At 37.3% G+C, this 26,378-nt stretch overlaps 1 protein-coding gene across 10 annotated transcripts in view; it reads right to left on the bottom strand.

Annotated features, from left to right (window-relative positions):
• The window catches only part of VPS8 (VPS8 subunit of CORVET complex), a 238,918-nt gene that overhangs the window by 107,107 nt on the left and 105,433 nt on the right, over positions 1-26,378 (bottom strand). For all 10 annotated transcript variants that reach the window (XM_016942447.3, XM_016942443.3, XM_054681298.2 and 7 more), the window contains 8 exons: positions 24,071-24,142; positions 19,286-19,405; positions 17,610-17,666; positions 15,727-15,809; positions 14,599-14,683; positions 13,692-13,790; positions 7,869-7,958; positions 3,959-4,005 (listed from right to left, as the gene is read on the bottom strand). In XM_016942447.3, the coding sequence (XP_016797936.1) occupies positions 3,959-4,005; positions 7,869-7,958; positions 13,692-13,790; positions 14,599-14,683; positions 15,727-15,809; positions 17,610-17,666; positions 19,286-19,405; positions 24,071-24,142 (653 nt within the window). The remainder of the gene's footprint in view (positions 1-3,958; positions 4,006-7,868; positions 7,959-13,691; positions 13,791-14,598; positions 14,684-15,726; positions 15,810-17,609; positions 17,667-19,285; positions 19,406-24,070; positions 24,143-26,378) is intronic.

Here is a 26,378-nt window from a genome sequence, read left to right as displayed (position 1 = left end):
AAGATGACATAAAGACACTGGGTAAAGACATAGAGAAATATCCACACAAATTCAACTGGATGACCTATCCTTTTAAAAATGCTGTTGACAAAATAAAAACTACCCCCTCAAAAACAACTTGATACTTGTAAATGTTTGTTTGTTTGTGTGTGTGTGTGCAACCTCTGCCTCCCAGGTTCAAGCAATTCTCCTGCCTCAGCCTCCTGAGTAGTTGAGATTACAGGTGTGCGTCACCACGCCCGGCTAATTTTTGTATTTTTAGTAAAGACGGGGTTTCACCATGCTGGCCAGGTTGGTCTTGAACTCCTGACCTCAGGTGGTCCGCCCGCCTTGGCCTCCCAAAGTGCTGGGATTACAGGCGTGAGCCACCGTGCCTGGCCATACATGTAAATGTTAAATTAAATATGCATAAACTATACATACAAGAATGAGAATCCTATTAACTCAGGTGTTGGCGGCAAGAGCAAAAAAAGCAACACTGAGATGATACATACACACCAGCAGTCCTCATCTCAAAATAACTGTTTTCTTTCATAATGCTGCTTTAGGAGTTTCATGGCGGAAAAAACCTGGAGGTTAAAAATATCTATTGCTTAAAAAGAACAAAAAGAGAAGAAACAAAGGCAAAAATATTTCACAGTTGGCTGTCAAGTAAACTGCTAGCCGGGGCCAGTCCACCTATTCTTGATGTTGTTTTGACCCTATATCCGTATTCTGTACTCCCTCAGTTTTCCCAGTACCTGAAAAGACTCTAATCCTTTACTTTAGGTTAGTTAACAAGCATGGTCACTAAAAAACAGCTAAAATGTAATGAGAAGTTAGTCAATCAGAGACTAATATAAACCGATCCATGTGCTCTGCTTTCTTCTTACCCTTGAGGTCAACTGTATTAGGAAAAGGTGTTGAGTTTTTTCCCCATCTTTTATATGCTTCATTGTTTTCATATGTCATTTATATATTTCTCATTGTAAAAGGGGCCATACAATACAGAAACTGACAAAGCAACTAGAAAACAGTTTTGATGGGGAAATGGAGGAAGGTAATTTGGATTTTTTACATCTATAAAGAACACTCTATATCTGAGTGTGCCTATAATGCAAAGAGCTTGAAGAAGTGTGTGTACCCTGCATCCCTGGAAAGAAGGGAACGGAATGGGGTGGAGGTAGGGTTCAAAGGATACCGAAAACAGACCTTACACAAATGAAAACTTTGTCTAACAACCACTCTCAAAGCAAGAAAGGGAGAACTTCCTCTTTTTTCTTTACTCCCTCGGCACTCAACCTTCTTAACCTACCTTCTCTCCCTCAATCCAGAACTCAATATGTTGCTAGTATTATATATTTATTTACACTGTGGGTTAAAGAGGCTTTTATGGATTAGCTTGAGATACTATCATTTAAAATGTTCTTTACATAAAAATGATTGAAATGCCAAACATTAAATTCAAAAATAAGTTCAGAGCATAATCTAAATCAATGCCTGCCTCCTATGGAAGACATAAAGTAAGAGGATAAAATATGATGAATCCAAGAATCGGGACTCTCAAAGCAGAACACGCGGTCTTTGATACTTTGGAGGCAGATCAATACAAATGTGAGCTCTTTTTAAAGGCAGAGCTAAGGTAAGCTGGTGACTTCAAGGCTCTTAATTTCTGGTAGACAAACGTAAAGCTAGAAATTTGGCTGTCAGAGTGAGGTCATTCCTGGTCATGTCACTTTTTGGGGAAGGGGAGAGGCAGGCCTGTGAGCGCGCTGCCTCTTTTCAAGGTCGGTAAGAAAGGACCTTGCGCCTGAATTGATATGACAGGAAAGGAATAATGTGTGAGAGGTAATTATCCTGGTTAGGGTTAGCTTAGGGAAATAAAATATACCTGTTTCTCAAGTAAAATGATCTGTGGTTTACTGGTGAACAAAACAACTTTCACAGCACTCGTAAAGGGTCTTACCTAACTAACATCTTTCAAATCTAGATATAGGTAACAAGGGAGCAAGACTGTCCATTGAAGACCTTTGATACTTGTGATATGCCTTTTTTTTGGTAATATTTATTTTAAATAGTGACCGCAATACCAAAGCAGGTATATTATTTGTATTTGCTTTTTATTAAAAAATGATTGAAATGCCAAACATCAAATTCAAAAAGTTTAGAGCATAATCTACATCAATGCCTACCTCCTATATAAGACATAAAGTAAGAGGATAAAATATGATGAATCCAAGAACTAGGATTCTCAAAGCAGAACACTAGGTCTTTGACAGATATTTACATTACCTAATACTGTTTTTTTTTTTTAAATAAAAAAATATATTTGATCACCATCACTTTCCACACTTCATTTGAGAAAATGCCAAGTTCAAAGCTGACCTTCCCCTGTTGCTCCTGCTTGAGTCTCTCCAGGTAGGATAGCAGAGGAAAAGGACTTGATTAAAATAAATTATCCTAAGGGCAGAGCAGTGAATGGATCTAACACTGGGAAAAGTATGGGAGAGGAAAAGAGGGAACTGTGCCACAGAAAAAGAGGTGGGCAGGCTCTGGAGAAAGGGCTGAGAAGTGGGGCTGGCATTTCCTTCCTCCTCCCCTGAGCTCCATCCTCTGCCCTACTTTCATGTCTCCCCCTCCCAGCTCTCCCCACCTCTACCCACATTCCTTTCTTCCCTCCCACTCCCAACTCCAATTCTAAAATCTTTCCATCAGTTAATTCTGGGAGTAGAAAAGGGCCCGAACTGACTCTGAGGGAAATACACATGATTAATAGGAATTAAAAAAAAAAAAAAAGGATGTCTACCCTCAGTAATAATCTGAGGACAGAGAATTAAAATACAGATACTTTGAAAAGGTCTTGAACACAAGTGGAGGGGGCTTTGTAATCAGTCTGCTTTTAGTAAACATCTACACATACATATTCGTTTGACTAAATTTAAATGTACCACAGCCTATTCAAGATTTAAATGGTTGAGCTTTCAAAAAAATTTTACAACCAACAAAATTACTGGTATTTTGGTATTTTAAAATCTCACAGAACACGGAAATAACCAAAACTGATATTACAATTGCTAACGTAAGTAAATAGTTGTTTTCAATGGCCAGCATATATTACAATGAAACCTAAAGTTTGTATGTCTGATATGAAAGCTATGTCATCTTGGAAAATTACACGTAAACCATGCTTAACTCTAGGTGTGCATCAAAATATTCCAACTCCTAGTGATTCTGTGGGTTGGGACAAGCCATCTGAATTTTTAAAAGCTTCGTAGGTGATTCTGATGCACACTACTAGTCAAGAGTAGCTATCTTAGAGGATATTAAATATTACTGCCCTCAACTCCCAATATACTCTATGTAGTTACAGCAAAACTTTAAAACCTCATATGCAGCACTGCTTTGCCTACAAATCCATTATTAATTTCATCATCTCCTTGAGTTTGCTTTTATTTGATATAAACATCAGAGTAGCAGTTGAAAAAACACATTTTAACTTTCCTTCCCACACCATCAGGAAGTTGTTTAAAACTAAACATATTAAGTCAGAGTTTAAAAGGTAATACATTTAGAGGTGGGCTGGGAACCAAGTGTTAACTTTGGAAAGTAGAGCCACCATCAATCACCCACATGAAGTTAGGAGTAGGCAAGAGTGAAACAAGGGCAGGAGGGGGAAGCTAACTCTTCTGAAACATGTCCTTGTGGCATGGCTTCATTATTTTATTTACACCCATGAGAACTCACCATATATGCTCATGTTCACATGGAAAGAAAAGTATTATCTCAAGATATAATCTATCGTTCAGATCTTCTATTTTCACATTATCTGTGTAACAGTTGCTCCTACTAATATAAAAAATTAAGAGCTAATTGTATTATTTAGATACCATGGGCTGGTAACTTTATTTATTTCCTTTTATTTCTCATATATATATATATATATATATATATAATGAAAGACTAAAGTTTATCAACATACCTTGGGTCAAGAAGACTCCTCAAAAATTTGAAAAGCAAAACCTGGTTCTGAATAGAAAAACAATAAAAATTACAATTAAATATTAAAACAAATTTTTCAAATATTCCATGGTAAAGAACTACTTTAACCTATCCCTTTATGCACAGATATCTGAGTATATCCACAAAGCCCTCTGTACAGATCTAAGAAATTCTAAAGAATCATCTAGAGGTTCTTTATGTCTTCTCAATAATTCTAATCACTGTCGCACATTCACTTCTCAGTGTAAACGGAACACAAACACCCTATTATCGCCCAAAAAAGACCTCTAGTGAGACAAATCCTCGAGCTGTTCACAGCACAAGGACCCTCGGAGTGGCAGGTGCTTGGAACTGCTCTGTGGATGCTGAGCTCTGGATGCACTGATCGGTTTCACCTTGCCTTAACCTGGTCCTCCTGTGGCAATGGGTTGCTGTGAGATAGTTCATCCAGGGAGGGTGGGAGTTTGAGGTCCAAGTTAACAACCACCACCAAAAAAGTTCATGAATATAAACAAATACAGAAGAGATGCCAATCAAACTGCAACACGTTAGCAATCAATATGCCATAAAATCTGGGTTCTGTTTTTGCCATTTACTCACTTACGTGACTTTCTGTAAGTTACTTATCCTCTGAGCAATTCAATTTCCTTATGTGGAAAAAAAAAAGAGGACAGCAATATCTTCTCTGCCTTCCACATTGGGTAGTAACTACTACATGAGGGTTAAATGAGATAAACCTTCAAATACTACAAAAATATGAATATTTCTAAATTCTTGGGAAACCTATGCAAAAATTGTTATTGTTTAGTTTTTGTTTTTTATTTTTTGACACATTCACACTTTATCTGTAAAAAATGGGGGACTCTTAAAGATGAAAAAGATTAATATAAAATATGATTTAAAAATATATTTATTTTTACCAGTCTGATTTTCTATTTTTTCACTATCACTTTGTGTTATTTTACATGACTTTCTTCTCGGTTATAACATAATATTCTGGCAATTTTTCATTTTAAGAATTCTGAAAACAATTGGTCAGAGGCATATTTCTTGCCATCAAAAGTAAAGGTACTTTGTAAGATCTATGTGGGATTCTTGCACAATTTATAAAGCTATGCAATAAAGTAAATACTTCATTTCTTTAAAAGAAATGTCTAAGACTCCACAAACAGACCTTTTTTTTTTTTTTTTTTTTTTGAGACAGGGTCTCACTCTGTCACCCAAGCTGGAGTGCACTGGCATGATCACAGCTCACTGCGGCCTCAACCTCCTGGGTTCAGGTGATCATCCCACCTCAGCCTCCCGTACAGCTGGGACAAAAGGCACCCACCGCCATGTCCAGCTAATTTTCTGGATTTTTTTGTAGAGATGGCGTTTCACCATGTTGCCCAGGCTGGTCTTGAGCTCTGGAGCTCAAGCGATCTGCCCGCCTGGGCCTTGCAAAATGCTAGGATTATAGGTGTGAGCCACTGTGCCCCGCCCATACTTTACTTTTATATATTTGTCTGATGAATGACATTATATTCACCTACTGGGCCTGTCTCTTAATATCCGTAGAGACTACAAAAAAAAGAAAAGAAAATCCTACAAGTGATAATTTTAAATCTTAAAGGACAATGACAACATAGCCACCACCACAGGCAAAATTTACCAGAAGTGCTGACTTTTAAAGGGGAGAGAAGCTCTGGAGGTTGAGAGTAGCTTTGGTAGAAACCTCCTCCTACCCTCCCTCACTAGACTGGATTTCATGTCCTTCCGTGTACTACTTTAGTATCCTGGGCTCCATTAGCATTCCAATCAAGCTAGTCTGTAATTGTCTTTTGGCTTATTTGTCTTCTTCCTAGAGAGCAGGATCACACTTACATGTTTTTGTATCCTCAGCACTTAATGTTTTTGGCCCAGAGCACGTACAGGAGTATTTACTGAATTAATGGGCGAGTCTTTTTCTTGAGTTAATGGACCTCATTCATCATTATCATGCTGGACAACCAAGCCTGATATCTGGGAGTTGTTTTTAACTCCTCCCATCACATTCAACTGATTTCCAGATCCTATACATTTTACTTCACAAAAATGTCCTAAATCTGTCCTCTCTAACTGCCACTGACTTAGTGCTAGTCCTCTCCATCTTTTGCCTAGACCTTCTTCTCTCTCCTCCATTTGCTCTCCTTTCCAGTCCATTCTCCCCACTGCTATCCAAAGTTCATTTTCTGTAAAATGGATCTAATGATACTGCTCTTTAGCTTTAAAAAACTTCAATAATTCTCAGTACACAGAAGACAGTTTAAATTTCATAGCATCACATATGAAACCGTTCCGTATTTGTCTCCAAGCTGTATTTTGCAACCCCTCTAGTTTAGCTCCTCCCCTCCAGCCTATCACTAGTAGCTTAACCTAATGCCACTTCCACCATCACCCCCCGCCGACGTCATGCTTCACACAGACCTGACTGTTCTCTGAACATGCATGCTGCTTTATGCCTTCAAGGCTTTTATACCCAGAACCTTTTTATTAAGAAAGCCCTGCCCAAGTCTCTGCTTGGAAATCTGACATTAGGCATTCAAGACCAGATTAGGGATCTCTGGGCATTCTTGTCTTTCTCGCAATCCATCACCCTCTTCTTCTCTTGTTCCTACAGTACTTTTCACATATCTCTAGTGTAGCTCTTTCAACACTGGACTATAATTATGCAAGTGCTTCTCTGTTCTAGAGGAAAAATTTAAGAAAAGGTTGTATTCTTATTTCTGTCCCTAGGGCCTAGCACACTGGTAGAGAGTGGAGCTGCACTAAATGTTCAAATGAATGAATTCCATATTTTGGTCTCTCATGCCAGCTACCTCCTACTCACTGCTCTGATTTCCTTCTTGCACAGCTATTCCCAACCACTATTAATGTCACTTGAGGACTCTGGGTGGTGCTTCATGTCCCTGTCATTGTCCTATTCCCTGCCTCTATCACTTGTGGCTACAATGACAGGGAGCAAACTCAACATCAGCACGGCCATGGTAAGTGGTAAGTGGAATACCTTAAACAGTCCATTCAATAGTACTTTTAACTGAGCTTCTCAATATTTACCATGCATATAGCTGTATTCCAGTTAAGATTTTCCAAGAAAAATTCTAAACAGCACAATTTCAGGATGACAAAGTTTTGAATAAATATGAATCTCAAAGAAAACAGGGTTGTGGGCCAGGCGCGGTGGCTCACGCCTGTAATCCCAGCACTTTGGGAGGCCGAGGCAGGCGGATCATGAGGTCAGGAGATCAAGACCAACCTGGTAACATGGTGAAACCCTGTCTCTACTACAAACACAAAAAAATTAGCCAGGCGTGGTGGCAGGCACCTGTAGTCCCAGCTACTCAGGAGGCTGAGGCAGGTGAATGGCTTGAACCCGGGAGGCGGAGCTTGCAGTGAGTGGAGATCACACCACTGCACTCCAGCCTGGGTGACAGAGTGAGACTCCATCTCAAAAAAAAAAAAAAAAAGAAAACAGGGTTGTGGATCCTACAGCAAAAGAAAATGGGAGAAGGGAGGATCTGTGGATTAGGATTTCTAGAATAAGTACATTATAGTTCCAGAAATGCTTCTTTGAAGCTCATATTTGTATGCACAAAGATGAACTCCCTCATTTCCCAACTAAGAGATCATCATACAACTGCTCCCAACCACACACACACACACACACACACACACACACACACACACACACAGTATTAGGTTGGTGCCATTAAAGAAATGGCAAAAACCGCAATCACTTTTGCACCAACCTAATAGAAACTGCTAATAAATGTCAACTGAAGAAATCACTACAATCAAAACTTCTTAGGTGACGATTTAATAATTGTCTCTCCACTAGATATTTTCCCCCAATATATATTTGCAATATGTACCTGAAGTTTTTTAATGACCGTTTCAATATGTCCAGAAAAGTGGGTGGCAACCAGCTCCGCAGCTTTACAAGGCTTCAGGGACACAAGTTCCTGGAGTTAAAGGAAAAGACAAAGCCATCTCTAATGGCTTATTTAAACAGCCTATCCACAGATGTGAGGCATGATTACCTACCTCAATACAGTCGCAAGCTTCCATACTGCATTTCAGCAGACCTTGATATAGGGCCTCAATTTAAAGTGCACTTTGCAAATGAGCAAAATTAGAAATGTGCCATGTAAAAAAAAAATCAAAATTTCATTTAAAGAAAGGTAATTCAGAATTCTTAGAAAATGAAAGCACTATAGAGTTCTGGATTTCAGCCATGATACCTGCAGGAGAAACGGAACAAAAGCTTCCCAAATTTCCTGTCAATGCATTTCACTCTGGAGCTTAAAGTAATAACTTGAAGAAACGAGAAAGAATAGTTGTAATTTATCTGGCCAAGAATTTTAAAACTTTACTTCTGGTGCCTAGTGGATTTAGAAACTGCAAGCATTTTAAGAAATAAACTTCAGGTCTTAAATTTTATATGAGAGTAAAATGTTGACCACTTTTAATTAAACACTGTTAATAAAATCTATTTGTCAAATATAAGACTTTTAATTTGACCTCCCCTTGGACTTTCCTGGACACTACTGGCTATCCTTTTCTTTTTAAAACTCTCTTCTTACTTGGTTTCTGTCACCTAATATTCTACCTTTCCAAGTGTACCTTCTCTGTGGGGACACTATGATCAAACACAACCACAATACACGGCTAAAACACAAAGACCAAATGTAGACCAAAATAGGTATTATTAAATAAAACTCAAACAAGCCACTATGACTGCAACATTCACAATGTATCTCTTAATTATTGTGTTAGGTAGTACTTGTAGATTCGTAATAATTAGCTGCCACAAATAACTGTAGTTTACATAACTTTAATGCAATACTCCTGATGAGAGAGAAGGTATAACTAAATATTACAAAGGAGACACTACTACTGATCTGTAGCCATTCAAAAATAAGCTACGATGAATGAATTTATGCCAAGAATTTGGAAATTCAGACAAAATAAATTCCTAAAAAGTATAATTTAATAAACTGACTTGAGAAGAAATAGCCTGAATTGATTTTTTTTTTTGGTAGAGACGGGGTCTTGCTATGTTGCCCAGGCTGGTCTGGAAGTCCTGGGATCAAGAGATCGATCATCCTGCCTCGGCTTCCCAAAGTGCTGGAATTACAGGCATGAGCCACTGTGTCTGACCCTGATTTGATTTTTAACCATTAAAATAACTGAGTAGTTTAAAAACTTTCCATATGAAAAACTGTAGGGTCAAATAGCCTCACTGGTAAGTTCTAGCAACCATTTAAGGAAGAAATAATTCCAGCCTTAACTAAACCTCTTACAACAGAGAATAGAAAAAAGAAAAATTCTTCAGCTCATTGTAAGAGGCTAGTAACATTTTGACACCTTAAACCCAATAGGACAAAATTACAGATCAATCTGAATCACAAATATTGATATAAACATCCTAAATAAAAATGAAATTCAGCAATGTATAAAAATAATATATCAGGATCAAGTTGCACTTATCTGCAAAAATCAAGGTTGGTTTAATACCAATAAAATTTAACACAAAAACAGAATAAGGAAGAAAACATGATAAAATTCAAAATCCATTCATGAGGAAACTCTTGGCATACTAGAAATAGAAGAAAACTTCCATAAAAATCCTTACAGTAAACATACTTATGTTGGAAATGAAATTTTAAAAAATGCCATTAACAACAGCATTAAAAATATGAAGTTGTGACAGTAAGTATAACAAAGGATGGGGCTGGGTGTGGTGGCTCATGCTTGTAATCCTAGCACTTTGGGAGGCCAAGGCAGGTGAATCATTTGAGGTCAGGAGTTTGAGACTAGCTTGGCCAACATGGCAAAACCCTGTCTCTACTAAAAATATAAAAATAAGCTGTGCGTGGTGGCCATATCTGTAATCCCAGCTACTTAGGGAGGATGAGGAGGGAGAATCATTTGAACCCAGGAGGCTGAGGTTGCAGTGAACCTAGATGGTGCCACTATACTCCAGCCTGGGCGACACAGTGAGTGAGACTCTGTCTCAAACAAAACAAAACAAAACAAAAACAAAGGATGGAAATTCCCCACAGAGAGCATTATAAAACTTAATAGGAAGATATTAAATAAAGGATTATACCATACAGTCATAGATATGAAGACTCAATATTGTAAAGATTGCAAATTATCTTCAAAATTATTGATAGATTCAGTGCAATGCCTGTCATAATCACGAAGTTAAAAAAATTTTGGTGGAACTTGATAAGTTGATTCTAAAATGTATTTGGAAGTATCAAAAGTCAATAACAGCCAAGATTCTGTTAAAGATATCAAGACTCATTATACAGCAACAATATTAAAAACAGTGTGGTACTGATGCAGAGATGGACAAACAGACCAATGGAACAGAAGGCCCAGAGAAACAGACTACACATATAGATCCTTGATACAGTCATCACAAAGGTAGCATTGCTGAGCAACAGGAAAAAGCAACCTTTAAAAATAACTGCTGCTGGGAAAATTGGGCATCTGTATTCTAAAAAATTAACTCGACTTCCATCTCATACTATGCACAAAAATTACTTTCAGGTGGAACTCAGAGCCAAAGATTAAAAAGAAATAAGAAAGCAAGTAGGACATAAAGAGGGGGGGAAATGATTATTTTGACCACTTAAAAACACACACACACACACACACACACACACACACACACACACAAAGATCGAAAGGAAAAGCCACAGAATGGGAGATGGGAGAAGATATTTGCAATATATATTGCTGATAAAAGACTAACATCCACAATACATAAAGAAATCTTCCAAAACAGTAAGTATGAGACATTCAAACAGAAAAGTGGGCAAAAAACTTCAGCAGGCACTTCACAAAAGAGAAAATTTAAATGCCCAATAAACATATGAAAAGGCTGTCAGTCTTATTAGTAATTAAGGAAAGGTAAATGTAAAACATAATTAGGTATCATTACACATCCACTAGATCGGGAAAGATTTAAAGTCTGCCAAGGATATAGAGTCCATAGGAACTCTCACACAGTGCTGGCATCCAGTGAAATTTAAAATATTAATCTCAACTAACTAGGAATTATATACACTAGAGCAGAGATTATGAGTTAGCATACATCAGAATAATGTAGGGGATTGCTGGGCCTCACCCCCAGAGTTTCTGATTCAGGAGGTCTGAGGTGGAGGTCAAAACTTTGCATTTCTATCAAATTCTCAGCTGATGCTGTGATGTTGGTTTGGGGACGAAACTGAGAATCACTGCCTTAGAGAAATGTATGTGGCTATGCTCAAGATGCATATATACGAATGATTGTGAACAGACTGTTCTTAATAGTTAAGACTAGAAACAACTGAAATGCCTAGCAGCAGTAGAATGGATAAACTGTGATATACTTATAAAATGGAATACTATACAATAAAAATCAACTGCAGCTATGTAAAACAAAAGGTACAATCTTCTCAAACAAAATACTGGGCAAAAATAAGAAAATAAAGTTCAAGAATAGGCAAAACAAAAACATATATTTAGGGATGCATGCATATGCAGTAACAGTATACAAAAAGGTAAGAAACTGTCACAAAAACCAGGATAATGGCTGTATGGGGGAAGGGGGGAAGAAAAAACTGTGATCAGAAAAGAATATATGGGAAAAGTCTGAGGTATGGAAATATAATATTTCTTGTTGAGGACCTAGGATGTTTGCTTTTCAATTTTTAATTAAGTTATACATTTGTTTTATGTACTTTTTTGAATGCTTTATAAATTTCAAAATATAACATGTCAACACAATTTAATGAAATCTTTCATATTCAAAAAACCATCTGAACCAGAGATCGGTCATCTAAGAAAGACTTTCAGGGATCTGTATATCCCTGAAACTTTAAACAGAATCATGTATCTATGTACATGTGCAATATTATGAGGCATAAATCTTTCATTAGAGTCTCAAAAAAAGTGTTAAGAACCACTAAGCTATAAACTAAGTGTATCTTGTCAGAAAACTTCATTATGATGCCTTTTTGTCCTATGTATTTAATGTTGATTATATTTACATTACTGAAGACACAGAAGTCCTTCAACAAAAGCTTATACACCTGTCATTGTGGCCTTAAGAGTATTAAAAAGTTCAAGGTGAAAAAATATGCAGATGTGGGAAAAACTAGTCAGCAAAAATAATTATTGTGTAGCAAAAATACTTAATGCTCCCCTAGCTTGAGTTTTTTGCTGAGCAATGTTTTCTCATTGATTAATTTATCACATTTCACATAATGCAGAGATGTGGCTTCATTTTTGATGTCTGGAATCCATGTGCTCAAACCACTGTATAATGCAGACGAGGTGAAATGAGAACTGAATCATAATATAACCATGGAGACTTGAAGAGGAGGATGAAAAAGAATACTAAATCATTAAAGGGAAAAAGTATAAAACACAAAATCAGAGAATGACTTGTTGGGTTATTTTGCCAAGATATATTCATCTTGTTTTTAGCAGGAATATAACAACACTAAATAATATATTCCATGTTCTCAATCCTATATACAGCAGTGTGGAAATTACTTCAGACCACATATCTCACGACTGGCTATACTACCTTTCGTGCCAGATATTTCACAAGAAGATGTTGTTCACACCTCTGATCTTTCTAAACTTTACAACCTTCGGGAACTAAAAGTATCCACATCATATCCTTTCTTATAGTTTTTCATATCTATAAAAAATGTTCAAACATGTTGAATAATCATATCTTTACTACATCTCTAAATCCACCACCTGACTCTTGCTATACGAAGAATGAGAGCAACTCTGTAGATATAAATGTTATTTCCAAAAGTAGGATTACCTCAGTTTAAATGTTATTTCCAAAAGTAGGATTACCTCAGTTTAAATGTTATTTCCAAAACTAGGATTACCTCAGTTTAAATGTTATTTCCAAAAGAGGATTACCTCTTTTCTTACTACTTTTTTTCAATCATCAGAAATAAACAGAATAGATAAAATAACATAAAACATAAAAATAAGAGATTTCAACAAAACTGCTAGTTCTGTTGGATTCTGGGGTAAGGAGTATGTTATGAACATAAGGAAACTAAAGTAAGAAGTGATTTTTGGGTCCCATTTCAGAACACATTGTGATCACAGCCCTCATCACGCAAGTAGTCTATTTGTATATCTAGAAGCATTGTTTCTTAATAGGAACTTTTTGTTTCAACAGAAGTGAATACTTGCACCCTCTGTAAAATAGCAGGCATCAACAAAATCAGTGAATTAGTTGACCACAGCTAGGTCAGAATCATCATCCTCTTATATAAGGAAGAGAAACACATCAGAGAGAAAACTCATTGCAGTAATTTTTCTAAAAGTCCATTAGATGATTGGAGGGAATGGCACTCATCACATATTAGGAAAAAAGGACAAGCAGTACTCTCAGAATCATTCTACGAACTTTGTAAAAACGCATTAATAATAGTTTGTCACTGGCTGATTGAACATGGGCTAGTTTCAGAAGTCATGATGTAATAGATTGCATGTGACACAGACTTTATGAATACAAATATGAGGTAGAATAATTACACGAAAAAGATTTCAACCCTAAATTAAATCAACTTAATATGATACATGCCATTGCTTCATTGGCATAAAGTTAACTTGGGTTAGATGATCATTCAGATGGTGAAGTGTGAAGTTTTGTGCATCAGTACCTCAATGTGATCCATTGCTTTCTGCCATACAGACTGCTTCTCCTCTGGACTGTGTCCGGGAATGGACAAGATATTGTGAATGTAATTAAAGACTTCTTCCTGAAGAGCACAAGACAATATAATTTATTCATTCATTCACTCACTCAAGATTTAGTCCCTACCAACTGAACCAGTCTTGGTAAACATCTGTTATCTGAAGATGAAAAATCATCCGGAGATAGTTAACTGATGGAAAACTCGGTCCCTAAAAATAAAGAGTAATTGTTTAAAATTTAGGGTAGACTCTTGGAAGCAAAAAATCAGTTCTAATTAATTTTGGTTTGAATTTATTAATCTTCAGTGACCTAATGAAGGAGTATCACACTTTGGCTTTTGGGGATCCCATTGTCCACATTCCCAATTTCAGCACAAACCACTCCTGCCCTTGTCTATTATGCTCCACCTATACTGATTTTCACTTCATCTATATGATCTCTACTCAGCTCCTTGAACATGTCAATTTTCCCCACCTCAGGTCTCTTGCATATACAGTTACCCATCCTGGAACACTCTTCTTGGCTCTTTCCTTCACTGGCTTCTCAAATTCCAAAACTCAGTTTATATGTCACTTTCTCTGAAATTCCTTCCCTGGCTACTCTGTGTAAGTCAGTTCCCCATCAACCTCTAAAGTTGCACTCGGTTTCTCTTCCCTAGCATTTATCCCAATTTGTAATCATATTTGACTTTGTTTACTGTCAGTTTCATCACTAAATTATACATTCCAAAACTGCAAGAACTGTATCTGTTTTAATTATCAATGTGTATTTGGCTCATACACATGCGCAAATATTTCTACTCAACAGTTATTTGTACTCAATAAGAGGGAAAGTTGAGTAAGAAAAAAGAGTAAAGCAGTATCTTGACTCACCTCTCGCAGAGGGTCACGTAAGTAGCAATCAATAATTTTGTCATATTGGTGTTCTCTTTCATACATAAATTCACAAATTTGATAGCTAGAATGTAAAGGGAAAAACTTCAGTGTATCAAACAGGGAGGTTTTTGAGATATTTGCTCTGGCACACAGGTTAGTATTAGGAAAAGTGGACCAGGTGTCCTGGCTCATGCTTATAATCCAAGCACTTTGGGAGGCTGAGGCAAGAGGATTGCTTGAGACCAGGAGTTTGAGATCAGCCTGGGCAGCATAGCAAGACCCCGTCTCTACAAAAAAACTAAAAGTCAGGTATGGTGGCATGTGCCTGTCATCTGAGCTACTACGGAAGCTGAGGCAGGAGGATTGCTTGAGACCAGGAGGTTAAGGCTACAGTGAGCTATGATCGCACCACTGCACTCCAGCCTGGTCAACAGAGGGAGACCTTGTCTCAAAAGAAAAAAAAGAAAAATTAATATAGTAGATGTGATTTCTATTGTTAAATAAAGTTACAGTGAATAACTAAGGGAGATGAGTATTTGCCGTTAACCTTTAACTATAGGTTCAAGAGGCTGCTAAATATTATGTTTATAAAAAATTTCAATGCTGAATACAAAAGAAATACTAAAACAATAGTGTATCACATAAGAAATAGTGAATATGTTAGATATTAATTGATAATTTACAAAAATTTTACATAAAGTTCCTCTGTTCAGAATTACATGTCATATAAATACAGCATGCTAGGTAAGTAGCAATGTGATCATATCATCTTATTTACTACATCAAATACTGCATTGTCTCTAATATATCTAAGATAACCATCAACAATTTATGAAACATGGAAATATTAAAGAAAAAATCTAAAATAATAAAACATAAGGCTATTTCACTTTATGTTTAAACAATTATATAAAAGTTTCATATCTGCCCTATCAATTTCTGCAAATTTTACTAATTTCTAGAATTCAATTAAAAGGGAAAAATTTTCACCCTTAGCTTTTTGTTATTTGTATAATCTTTCCTAATTAAAAAAGCAGCAATGTATCAATAAACTGGGCTTTAAGTTAAAGAAATGTAATTTAATATTTCTATGGCAAACTAATATACAGCCTCAAAACAACTTACAACTCAGCTTTTTCTGCCATCCGGATGAGTCGACTCTCTTCAAATTGAACTATGCCTCCAGCCTGCAGCAATTCTAAAAGGACCTGAGTATTTACAATAAATGAGTAAAAACACTTGAGAATTTACTAGCTCTTTAAGAGTGCATTCAGCCATGCAGACTATAACATCTAATTTTTTTCTTTTGTATTCTTAGTTGATGATATTTTGGCTTGCTGTCACATATAGAAGGGGTTAGACTGACATTATAAACTTGATCATACTGCATTTAAGCCCTATAAAAAGATAAATGGCTCCGCTTTCCAAACATGGAAAGAACGCCACAGTGTTTACGAATAAAGCCCTATTAGACATTGAGCTGACGCTCTGCTAAGCTAAAATGTCCATATATATCTTTCAAGAAGTGAATTTTTATCTCACTTTTATGTCTTATGGTTCTTTACAATCTGTCTATCCACAGCTGGTATCCATGTTTACATGTTAATTTTTTAAAAATTAAGTATTGGGGCTTTTCATAGCAGCATTATTCAAAATAGCCAAAGGGTGGAAATAATCCAAATGCCCCTCAGTGGATGAATGAATAAACAAAATGTAGTATATGCATACAACAGAATACTGTTCAGTAGGAAGAAAACCTGATACATGCATGCTGCAGCATGGATGAACCTTGAACACATTCTGCCAAGTGAAATAAGCTAAATACAAAAGAACGAGTACTGTGACTGCACTTACGTGAGGGACCTAAGGTAGTAAAATTCATAGAGACTGGTAGTTACTAAGGGCTGGGGAGGAGAAAACAGGGAGTGGGAGTTATGATTTAATTGGTATGGTAGTTCAGTTTGGGAAGATAAAAGAGTTCTGGGGATGGATGGTGATGAGGATTGTACAATGTGAATACCACTGATGTATACACTTAAAAATGGTTAAAATGGTAAATTATGTGTTACGTCTATTTTACCACAATAAAAAGCAAACAAAAATATTGGAGCTCATAGAATTAATTTTTACAACACTAAGCAGCTGAAATGAGGGGACCCATATACTATTTGTATTCAATATAATTTAAGAGATAACCAAAATTTTACCAGCTGTTCTTTTACCTAGGATACTCTGCAGCAGTCACTGGGCCATAGCTGTGCGGATAAAGGGGTCACTGTTGCTATCCGATAGTCTCAACTTCCCAGCTGCGTATGATTACCACAGTGCCATAAAGCCATACTTCAGCACAGCTCTCATGGTACTTAATTTTAGTAGTTTACTTACCTGACAAAATCTGGCTATCAATACAAAATGGGTTGACTCTCTTAGTGCCCACAATTATGGTGGGTATGCTTTTTAAAGAATCCTACTCCTCAAGGCAACCTCAAGAAAGTGGCATGAACAGAAAGAAGTGGTACTCAAACAGTTACTATCTCACGATAATTAGCGGAAGGACAGGTGGATTCTAGTCTCCAGAATGGTCAGCCCTAATGCAGTGGGGTTTTAGGGCACTCTCAAAAATTAGGTATGTCAATACTCAGGACCCTGCAGCTTTTTTGTTTCAGGACCACAGCAGCTAGCAGTAGTTACCAGATTAATGATGCCAATGGAATGCAGGGTACAAGAAGTCCTAGCTGTTGCTACATAATAGGGGAAGTTTCTTTGATGTCACGGTAGATACAAGACAGATCCAGTCTACCTAGGAATTTAGTTTGATATAAGCTTCTTACACATGTACCTCTAACAATCATCCACTCTATTTTCTGGTTCCCACTGACTCTAACTTCGTATTAGGGTTTGGCACAAGTAATCGCCCCTCATGTGTAGTGAGGTCTAGCACAGAAGAATTCTTTCTGGCTTACTCTTCTTTCCTATTTTTTAGCAAAAAGAGTTCTAGTAGTTCATACCTGCTGTCTTTCAGAGTGTCGGGAGTCATCGTCAGGACTACAAAGGAATTCAAGGACCTGGCCGAAGAAAAAGTATTTTTTATTTGATATCAGCATCTAGACATTAATACTCTCATAATAAAAATAATAACTACCCTTTCAAATAACCAACTCATTCACACCCAGACATAACAAATACCACAGGTGTAGGCTACCTTCCCAACTGATTAACCTAGTACATGTAACATCAGGTGCAGGTGTGCTAACTATTTATTTATTTATTTATTTATTGAGACAGAGTCTCACTCTGTCGCCCAGGCTGGAGTGCAGTGGCGTGATCGCAGTTCACTGCAAGCTCTGCCTCCCGGGTTCAAGTGATTCTCCTGCCTCAGCCTCCCGAGTAGCTGGGACTACAGGTGCCCGCCACCACGCCCGGCTGATTTTTTGTATTTTTTTAGTAGAGACGGGGTTCCACTGTGTTAGCCAGGATGGTCTCGATCTCCTGACCTCGTGATCCACCCGCCTCGGCCTCCCAAAGTGTTGGGATTACAGGCGTGAGCCATCGCATCCGGCCTGGCAACATAACTCTAAGAGGCTAGGCGCAGTGACTCACACCTGTAATCCCAGCACTTTGGGAGGCCGAGGAGGGCGGATCACTTGAGGTCAGGAGTTCAAGACCAGCCTGGCCAGCATGGTGAAACCCCATCTCTACAAAAAATACAAGAAATTAGCCGGGCGTGGTGGTATGTGCCTGTAATCCCAGCTACTTAGGAGGCTGAGGCAGGACAATCACTTGAACCCAGGAGGCCAAGGTTGCAGTGAGCCAAGATCGTGCTGCTGCACTCCAGCCTACGCGACAGAGCCAGACTCTGTCTCAAAAAAAAAAAAAAAAAAAAAAAAATAGAGAGAGAAAAGAAACATAACTATAATAAGGCAGTGTTGTCAATATACCTTAACTTTAAGTTTCCTGATACGATACCATGGACCTAGCAAAGCATGGGCTTAGGAGTCAGGCCACTTGAATTTGGATACTAACTCTATTAAGACTTAATATTTACTGCTAATAATAACACACTAAGTATGACCTTACATGAATTACTTAATCTCTCCAGGCTTCAGTTTCCTCATCTATAAAAGGAGGATAACTGTCCCTATTTTAGAGCTGTTGAGAGGACTAAGGTAACATACACACATAAAGCTTTGGAACAATGTCTGCCATTGTGAAGACTCAGAAAATGTTAGTCATTTTTAGTTACTTTCTCCAGACAAAAAGTATTTTCTTTGCCACCTGTGGAAAAATAGCTATTTAAGCAGGATTACAAGAAACCTTGAAAGTCATTTGTAAGTAAATTGAGATTGTACAAAAGTAATCTTTTCTCCAGGTGATGGTCATAATAGTCTTACTACCAGTGAGATGGGGGAGATTCTTAAATTGGGAAACTCTTGAGCAACGAATTCTAGGCAATTCAGAGCAACAGAATAATTGAGAGAACACAATCTCTATAAACCAATCTCCACAAAACATACCCATACACCCATATACACATACCCCCCTAACTTAGATCCAAAACCTGAACAGGCCTCTCCTTGATAAGGTATTTACCCAATAGTCTGTCACATCAGGAAAAAGTGTAATCCAGGGAACTGTGTGCAGTAAACAGGAAAAAACCTTTTAGTTTTCACTGCTAGACACTTACCTGATCAAAAAGTGTTCTGTTTACAAACAAGGTGTTGTCAGGCTTTGCAAGCTGCCGAGCAAGGAAGGTAAAGAGACATCCTACTTGTGAGGGGGTAAAGTCTGAATTCTCCACCATAACCTGAAGAGCAAAGGAGACCATTTATTCAATACACCATTTGGTTTGATGCAAAAAAAAAAAAAATACAATTAGAAGATGGGATAGCCTCATTACTGAAGACGAGTAAAAAGATTCTTTTATTGACTGTGCAACAATTGAATTCAACGCCATTTAGAATAAGCACAACCACTTGCATACTCTGAGAAGAAAACATTTTAGTGATTTTTGGCCTATTTCTATCACAATTCGGATGAGAACTGAATTGATAAAGAGGTAGAGACGTAAAGTGTAGTATTTCAAAGAAATATTAATCACGTTTCCCTCAGTAATTCTTAGAGAATCCTTCTACAACTAATTTTTTTTTTTTTTTGAGATGGAGTCTCGTTCTGTTGCCCAAGCTCGAGTGCAATGGCATGATCTTGGCTCGCTGCAACCTCCACCTCTTGGGTTCAAGTGATTCTCCTGCCTCAGCCTCCCAAGTAGCTGGGACTACAGGCATGTGCCACCACGCCTGGTTAATTTTTGTGTTTTTAATAGAGACATAGTTTCACCATGTTGGCCAGGCTGGTCTTGTACAATTAAATAAGCCCTACTAAAAATCTGTCCATCAACAAGGGAAGAAGAGAGCTGCTTTGAGGTTTGAGAGTAAGATAACTGAGAGTCAAGGTAGCCCAGAGAAGTCAGCTATCACACAGACCAATGAAGTGAATGGCTTCCACCTTCTATCAAGCAGTTCCTTGAAGACATGGTTTTGTATAAAAGGCTTTTAACAACACACACAGTTATCAAATCATAGTCATTCCTCTGGCTTTAACTCAGCTCTCATTTCCTAAGTACTCACTATGTATAAGATGCTATAAGTGTCTTTAAGAAAATTAGGAACAAGAAGGAAAAGACAGCACATCTTAAATAAAAGGCATAATATAATGACTGCTATTATAAAGGCACAAATGATTACAGAAGCACAGTGGAAAATTTTAATTCAACTGGTTAGAGAGGGAATTTGAAAAGAAATGAGAATAGCTTTTAAGCTAAGTTTTAAAGCCCGTGCAGAAATTTTGACAGGGGTAAATGTCAACAGAGAAGGCAAACCTGGCAACGAGAAGAGTGAGAGCAAAATCTTGGACACAGAAAAACACATTTGTCAGGGGGAACAACAATATTTATTAGAATGCAGCAGCATGCAGGAAGAGGGAAACTATAGATTAAAGGGAAGATGAGGTCTCAAATGTCATCCTAAGGAATCTAGAATGTATTCTACAGAAAACTGGGGAGCTACTAAACGCGTTCCACCAGCGGAGTTGATCATGACCAGTACTGTGCTTAGGAAAATTATCCTGTCAGCAGTACATGGGATAAAATTAACAGAAGAAAGAAACAGAAGGCAGGGAGAGCAAGATACAAGTGACTGCAGGAGTCTAAGGGAGAGACTAAAGGGCTCTTAAGTAGGGCAGTGATCATGAAAATGGAAAGAGGCAGAGAGAGGGCGGACAGGACAAGTATTCCTATGTGTGGAAACATGTGGTTAAAGGAGCAATGAAACAGGACATTTTTTGAGCCTGATTGGCAGGTGGGATAATGATGCCATTAACAGAGAGAATGCAGAAGTGTAGGAGGGAAGACCATGTACTGTTTTGGGCGAGCTGAATTCATGGGGGCAACTCTACAACAAGTCAGGGTATAGTACCCTCACACATCTATTAAAAAGTTCCAAGTTCCCTCCTTCCACCCTCCATTCAAAGATAAAGTACCAGGTTTCTCCCATTATACAACATTCCCTAGCTTTTGACCTACTTCTTGCATCCCTCTCTTTTGCCCTTTCTGCTTTTAGTCCAGTAATCATCACTTATCAAGTGCAAACTCATTATTAGAATATGTGGGTATTTCAAGTTATAAAAACTCTATCTCATACATATATATTCTTATATATATATGAGAATTCCCTCATCAACTCAGCAAGTGTCTAATTGGTTATTATCCTACAAAAGGCCATTTCCTTTCCATTTCTTCTCTTTAGCCTATTTCAGAGACCACGCTTACAAATTTTCTGGGCAATGTAAAAAGTCACAAATTAATAGATGTTTCCTCTCTGTCTGCAGCCATTCAGCACACATGATAACATCCACTGGCCTGTTCTCTGGTCACTGCCTATACTCCTCCTCTCACCGGCTCCCTCACAAGTACATGTTAACCAATCAGCTCATCTCTAGCACTAGAAATGAAAAAAATAATCTCAAAATCTCATTCTTCATTGACGCAAGGTAAACACTATCAAGACAACATACAAGAATGGCAAGTCACCAACAGAAATAGTCAAATACTTATGGAGCTTTCTCTTCATTTGGATCACTCTTCCAACTTAGTATAGTTTTAAACTCAAATTACAATGTAACCAACTTACATTTATCTGACATCTGCTGGGTTACAGGCATTGTGCTGGATCTGTTCTAGGTATGCTAAAACAATGACCAAAACAGTAACAATAATAATAATTAGAATAATCCTCACAGTCTCTACCTTCAGGAAGCTCAAGTCTAGATAAGACAGATAAGAAAATATGTAAACATGACACTACAGTGTGCTAACTGAAGCATAAAGTGTTGCCTGAGCACAGACAAGGAGCAACTAATCAACCTAGATGTGTGGGAGAGCATTCAAAAGTTTCTCATAGATGGTATTTCAGTTAAGTCTTGGGAAATGATTAGGAACTTGCCAGTCAGTGAAAGGAAAAGGCATGACAGGCTGAAAGAAAACCCTTGCAAAGAACATAAACTATGAACACACCACAGAGGGTCTAGTGAATTCTAATATTTTAATATGGTTGAGGGTCCTAATACAAGGTGTGTGGGGTAGGATGACGAGGTGGATGACAGAAGGGACCAGTTATAGAGACCTAGTCAGGACTAGAATATATAGAGGGATCTTGGATGTTCAACAGTTTAGACGGGTATGGCAGAAACTATTACTTATGCTCCAACATCTAGTCTTCCCTCCTAACTTAGAAACGGAACTTCTCAAGGCTGGGCGCAGTGGCTCACACCTGTAATCCCGGCACTTTGGGAGGCTGAGGTGGGCGGATTACCTGAGGTCAGAAGTTCGAGACTAGCCTGGCCAACATGGTGAAAACCCCATCTTTACTAAAAATACAAAAATTAGCTGGGTGTCGTGGCAAGTGCCTCTAATGCCAGCTACTCTGGAGGCTGAGGCAGGAGAATCGCTTGAACCCAGGAGTAGTGAGCTGAGATCGTGCCACTGCACTCTAGCCTGGGCAACAGAGCAAGACTCAGTCTCAAAAAAAAAAAAAAGAAGAAGAAAAACAGAACTCCTCATGTTTAGCTAAGCACATGGTTACAAGAATACAGACTATGTTTCTCCATCTCCCCCACCAACTAAGGGGCCTTATACGGTGTAAGAGGAATTGTATTACACAGCTTTTAAGAAGTTTCCTTAAGGAGAGGGAACATTTTCTTCATCTCTTTCTACATTCAGGCTGGCTAGAATGCAGAGGTAATAGCAGGAGCCTGAGCAGCCATTTTGGTTGGAAAGATGGAAATCACGTACTAAGTGTAATACTAAGACAGAAGGAATCTGCGTCCCTGAGTTTATGAAGTCACTCTACTAAACCAGGTTGCCTACTTCCAGACTTCTATGAGAAAAATTAATTCCCATCACAATTAAACTATTGTTATTTTGGGTTTTCTCTCACAGCAGAACTTAATTCCAAATGACCAATAGGAAGACATGGAAGAGTATTAGGTAGAAGAGAGGCAAGGTCACAAATTAAAGGAGGACAAGACTGGGAATAAATCTAGGTGAAAATTCTCCATACTAGCCAACTCAATCAAACTGGCATCATCTGACAGGTCAGCAATCCTATTTTCATAATCATCACTGCCTGTCTTACAAGGTTAAATTAATATTAATTGATAGCTCAAAAGAAATAATGTATATAAACATACAGAACTATTATAAATGTAGCATATTGATGTTATGCACAACTAGAAAACACTTTAATTCTGGTGTCTTGTCCAAAATAATTTAACATTAAAAGAAAGAAACCTCCACTTTACAGCCAAATGAACAAAAATAAAAACTCTAAGCTTTCAACTACAAGAGGAAACTGGCCTGCCTGAAGTCATGCAGATGGAAAAGCAAAGAACCTTTCCCTGCATTCTTCATTAGCAACAGCATCAATCTCAAAACAGCTTTCTCCTGAATCTAATTAGATTTATACTGGGATGATCATTTCTGTGTGCCTCAAATCCATTCTTAAGTGTCATCCAGCATCTCAGTGCCATGATAGAATACGGCACTGCCTTAGCAACAAAGTGAAGTTGGCATGAGACACAGGAAGATTCTTCACATTAATTGTTTTCTCAAAGCACTCTGAAGTTAGTCTCTATTATTACACGTAATCATACTAACATAGCAATTATCACCATATGCCTTTCTCACAGTACTGCTCTCTATTCCGGTCCCCAGTCTAAAGCCAACATACACTAAAAATTTTTTTAAATAAATAATTAGTACTTAATTCAGCTCTTGAGGACAAAGACACCGTAATAAAATTTTAAGATATGATTCCAAGAAACCACTTAACAAGATTATTTTATAACCTGCTATAAAACAGCTCAACTATCTTAATATAAATAACGATATAAAGACATGTATTCTTTGAATACTTACTTTCAACAAAATATCCACAATTCGCTGTTGATATTCCACAGCTTGCTTGTCATTTTTAAAATCTTCAAAAGTCTAAAAGGGAGAAATAAATTTTTTAAAGTAATTATTATTTGCACATGTAGAAGAAAACAAGTTATTAAATTCTTGTTAATAAAATCCAAGTAATTTCTCAAATAAGATAACTATTCCTCATTAGGTTTTGTCTTATACACCTTGCGTGACATTATTTTTAGTGAGTCAATTAGAAAGCTATGGCATTTAATATTGCACAGTATTCTGAGACTTAAAAAAAAAAATCACAAATAAGAATTTGAGAAAGGAAGGAAGGCAAAGTCCATAAGCAAAAAAGAGAGCGATAACACTAATGAAAAGAGTTAATTTGGGAGCAAAGGTTTGAGAACAGAAGGATAAAATACTACATGTTCAGCCATCATTCAGTCTATGTTATTTGGAAATAACTAAGACACATTTTATTAGCTGTCATAAAAATAACTTTCACAATTTCCATGACAATTAAGAAAAATGATGTCCAAAGATAGGCATTTAAAAAAATTATTATGGTAAAAAAAATGTTAAAATTCTCAAGCCTACTTACTATTCTCAAAACACTGCCAACTATAGCAACTTTTATTTTATGTAACTGATCAAGCACAGCCAAAATACTTTGAACATAACATGCATCAAAATAAATTACAATACCAGATTCTGTTTGTCAGTATATGTAACAGCATGTCACAAAAAACCTAGTATATATAGTATATATGAAGAAATTGAGATTATGTCCACTGTCAAAAAATGGAAATGAAAATTTTTACTGAACAATAAGAATGATGAAAGACTTAAAGATAGTTCCTATGGTTTTCACTTAGTTCATTTGATTCTGAGAAATGTTTAAATCCACGTAGCACTAATTTATTGCTATTTCCTTGAAACAAGAAAATGAACTACGCATTGTCCCAGTAGACTTAAAATAAAAAGGAATTTCACAGCCATGAACTTTCAAGACTACATCATAGTCCTGTTCAAACAAGAGTAGTTACTGTTCTTTAAATGGGCCTGAATTTCCCCCAATTTCTCCAAAGTACCTTTGCTCATGCTGTTCTCTTATTAGCATGTCCTTCCCCTCCTTCTCCTGTTTGATGCACAGAAAAAAAAAATATTCTCAACTTTTTTTTTCAACTAGTCTGCTTTACTGCCAGGTAGCTGGGAAATGCTGAAAAGAGTTACCAAGGAGACTGTAGGAACTCTTACTGTGGAAGGCTCAAATAGAAGTTATTCTGATGTATATGTGGGTTGAATATGACCCTGACTGAAGATAGGAAGACGGACTACAAAGTCTTTCTCAGTTCTATCTTCGGATTCATGAGAACAACAAACACACACATACACCCATCCCTGCCTGCTAAAGTAAGATGATACTCTGCAGGTACAAAGGGAAGGTACCATCCACTAATGTAAGTGCTATTCAACTAAAATACAAAACCATGGAGAATTAACACAAGCATTTAAAAACTACGGCAGTGACAGCAAGTAAAAAAGAATTTCCTTCACCATTTTCCTTTTGGCAGCATGTAGTCACTCCTTTGAAACAGATATTGGTAGTCTGATTCTGTGAACATAATTAAGTGGTGATATACCACAGTGTGAATATTATGATATGCTTAATGACTATTTTGGTGGTAGTTAACATCTGCCACCAAAATGGCACATTGTTAGACCATTATCATCCCACAAAAATGCTTCTAATTATGGATGTTTACTAGAGGAATAATATGCAAAGATGTCCTAATGGAGAATTACAGTTTCTGAAGTACAAAGGTAGACCTAAAACCCAAGTTGTAAGTCATCTGTGAATTTGGACATAAAAAATTATTTCCGTAGTACTTCAAAAATTACTATGGGGTTTCTGTAAAATAATGATAGCAAGCTACCTCCTAATCCACAGGTCAACATTCTCTGTAAAGAGCCAGACGGTAAATATTTCTGGCTTTGGGGCTACATGTGGCCTCCATCACAGATTCTTCTTTATGAGGCTGATTTGCCTCTTAAAATATCTTTCAAATCCTTTCACTTCTTGGTATCCCCACTGCCACTGCCCTAATTTAAGCTACCATTATCTTCTATTTAGATTACTACAAAATTTACTAACAGATCTCCCTGCCTCCATCTTATCTCATTTCAATCCATTTGTATGCCCCCAAATTCATGTTGAGAATCTAATCACCAATGTGATGGTATTAGGAGGGAAGCCTCTCGGACGTGTGCCTAAACCAACAGAATCTGCCAGCACCTTGATCTTGGACTTCCC

The sequence above is a fragment of the Pan troglodytes genome, chromosome 2 (genome assembly GCF_028858775.2).
Source record: "Pan troglodytes isolate AG18354 chromosome 2, NHGRI_mPanTro3-v2.0_pri, whole genome shotgun sequence".
Lineage (NCBI taxonomy): Eukaryota > Metazoa > Chordata > Mammalia > Primates > Hominidae > Pan > Pan troglodytes.
Note: the sequence above shows the minus strand (reverse complement) of the source record. Positions and strands in the feature narration are given on the sequence as shown.